This window comes from Austrofundulus limnaeus, unplaced genomic scaffold, assembly GCF_001266775.1.
Source record: "Austrofundulus limnaeus strain Quisiro unplaced genomic scaffold, Austrofundulus_limnaeus-1.0 Scaffold672, whole genome shotgun sequence".
NCBI classification, from domain to species: Eukaryota; Metazoa; Chordata; class Actinopteri; order Cyprinodontiformes; family Rivulidae; genus Austrofundulus; species Austrofundulus limnaeus.
In genome coordinates, this window is record NW_013953074.1 from 103373 (window position 1) to 106312 (window position 2940).

At 38.8% G+C, this 2940-nt stretch overlaps 1 protein-coding gene across 1 annotated transcript in view; it reads right to left on the minus strand.

Annotated features, from left to right (window-relative positions):
• The window catches only part of sdf2l1 (stromal cell-derived factor 2-like 1), a gene marked incomplete in the record, with an annotated part of 6125 nt that extends 4929 nt beyond the window's left edge, over positions 1 to 1196 (minus strand). The window contains 1 exon segment of the mRNA XM_014027685.1: positions 970 to 1196. Coding sequence (XP_013883139.1) covers positions 970 to 1136 — 167 coding nt within the window.
• Between the last annotated feature and the right edge of the window lie 1744 nt (positions 1197 to 2940).

Below are 2940 nucleotides of genomic sequence, written 5' to 3' on the forward strand. Positions count from 1 at the left end.
ACACACACACACACACACACACACACACACACACACACACACACACACACACACACACACACAGATATTTTCTTTAACAGGTTTTATAACTTCAGACACATTATTTAATTCTGATGATTAATAAACTGATGTTATCAACATCCACCACCACAGTGAGAGACAATAAAAACAGTTTTATCAGTGTGTGTATTAGTTTGCCTGACGTGTTAACAAAATATCTCATGGACCACTGGACGGATTTTGCAGCTGATGAAGTTCTGGGACAATCCTCCAAATAGGGGTCTCTGTGGATGAGTGGGCGTGTCAAAAGGAAAGGCGATTCTAAAGCGACACACCTGATTTAACGGACTTTGTTAAAGGGATTTACCTGATTGGACAAGAACAAAAAGGGGCGTTACTATACGGCACCACTTTTTCTGAAGAACCGTACTTGGGTCACATTTCTCCTGGTTAACCTTAGTGTTGGAGTCAGGGTCAGGGTCAGGGTCAGGCTGTAAAGAGATCAAGCAGGATCTAAGGACACCGTCATTTACGCCTCGTAGCCCACAGTGTTTATGCTTTAGACACGCCCACTCTTGTGACACGCCCACATTGATTCCGCAGTTAACCCCTTCTCCAATCCTCAGAGCTTTTGATTGGCCAACACTAAAACGTTTCTGTTCATTTCACATACTGAGCTCAAACCTGAGATTTGACCTAATCTGAACCATATAATCTCAGTTTAACCTGACACAGAGGCGGCGGGTGATATGCATTTACTTATTGATGCTAAAAACATGTTAGCCTTTCAGGTGTAACCACTGCCATACGTTCATCATGAAAAATAAAAAATAATATAAATTATAATAATATGAAATACAAGAAGTGTAGGGACTATAATCTGTGGGCCGGATTAAACACCACAGCACCCTGGTTCTGGGTTTATGTGGTACCTGAGTCGTCCTGTTCTGGGTCGTACCTGAGCCRTACTTGACGTCGTGCGAGTGCAGGCGGACGTTGTGTCTGGTGTTGAGCAGTTTGACCAGAGAACCGCAGGTCACGTAGTTCAGCTCCGAGTCTCTCCCGTCACACCCGGACCACAGCAGCAGAACCAGCAGGGACCGGACAAAGCCACGAACCAACAGGACACCCTCCATCTCAGCCTACCTTCTACCGGTACCGCGGTACACGGCTTTTCCGAACACCGCTCTAGATCCCAACCAATCAGCGTGTGACAAGTTCAAAACACGGAAACAACTGGCGGTCTGTGATTGGTCAATATTCTACGTCACAAGGAGTCTGTTCCTCATCAGTCAGCCGGTGATTGACCCGGATAAAGAGACGACGGGCGGAGTGAGGAATTAAAACAATTGTATTATTTACAGTGGTGGGCACAGTTCCCCTAAAACACTGAAGCACTAAWAGGGGAACTAATTTTCTGATTAGTGCTTTAGGGCTTTTGCTAATTTCTTAATTCATTAGTGGATTAGCACCTGCTAAATTTATGGGCTAAATTTATWAGCACTAATTGAGTTTTTATTGATCAACATTATTGTCAACAGCTGAGGGTGAAAGCTGTTACGTGTTGTTCATATGTGTGTGTGTGTGTGTGTCACTTATCCACTAGATTAGTGTTTTTCAAACTGCTTCTGACCCCTCACAAAATAACAGTTTTAGACACTCATGACTCCATATATTACTTGTTTACAAAGCAAACTTTACTAATAACTCTGTTAAACATGGGAATAATAACTATAAACAAACCTAGTATGATAATATTTTTTATTCATTTATGATTATTTAAAAAAATTGCAAAAATCATGATGAAAATATTCCATTAGCATTTCCTTTGCATTTAAATTGATGTCTGGAAATCATCTGGGGACCCTCACTTGATGTTTTGTGACCCACAAAGAGGTCCTGACCCCAACTTTGGGAGCCACTACACTAGATGAAATTTTAACAATATTCTGCACACAGGAAGTATTGTCTCATGTTGACTCTGAGGAATGTCCCATGGGTCAGCTGGGATTTTAGTGCTTTAGAATTAGCTTTTGCTAAWTTTTTAAGTGTGTTAGTGCTTTAGAATTAGGGGACCTAAATATTAAAATTAGTACTTTAGGGTTGGCTGCCCACCACTGATCATATATAAACTTACTTAGTATAAGAAAACTGGAGATTAGTAGTTTATTTATTTGTTGTAACAATGCTTCTTGGTAATAAATCTTATTGCAGACATTTGATTGATAGCATCTGGGAGTACCTGCAGCTCAAAACAAGTGTCAATAACAACAGAAAAACAAGATTTAATTGTTTGGTAAAATCCTCSATGTTTATACTGATTTCTTTTATAAGGGTGGTGAAGATAAACTACAGTATTTATTTAAGTACTGTGTGTTTCAGTTAGTTCAGTGTGTTACAAAAGCGTGGCACCTTTGAAAGAGGACACTTTAAATGAGAAGGATGTTGATGTTGGTCTGTGTCTGCATCTTTGACAATGTTTGTGTGTTTTATAAGCAGAGGTTTATAGTAACTAAGTACATTTACTTTGTTATGGTACTTGAGTATTTTTTTGAGGATTTGTAATTTTACCAAAGATACTTTTACTTTTATTTCATTACATTTTAAAGCTAAAAGTGATACTCTTACTTCTTTACTTTAAAATGTAACACCTAGTTACTCGTTACAAAATAAAAAATGTTAGAACTCATCATGAAAGTAGATGTTTATGCTCTAAAAAATGAAGTGTTGAATTTACTCAACAAAGTGAARTCAACTGGCTCCACTAAGCCTAGTTGAGTAAATAGTTTACATATATTGCTCAATTTACTCAACCTGGCTTAGTGGAAGCAGTTTGGTTCAGTAAATTCAACAGTTTATTTATTAGAGAGTGTGTAAAAGTACTCTTACTTTTACTAGTACTTTACTAGTGTGCCCCAGGGCAGCTGTGGCTACAATTGT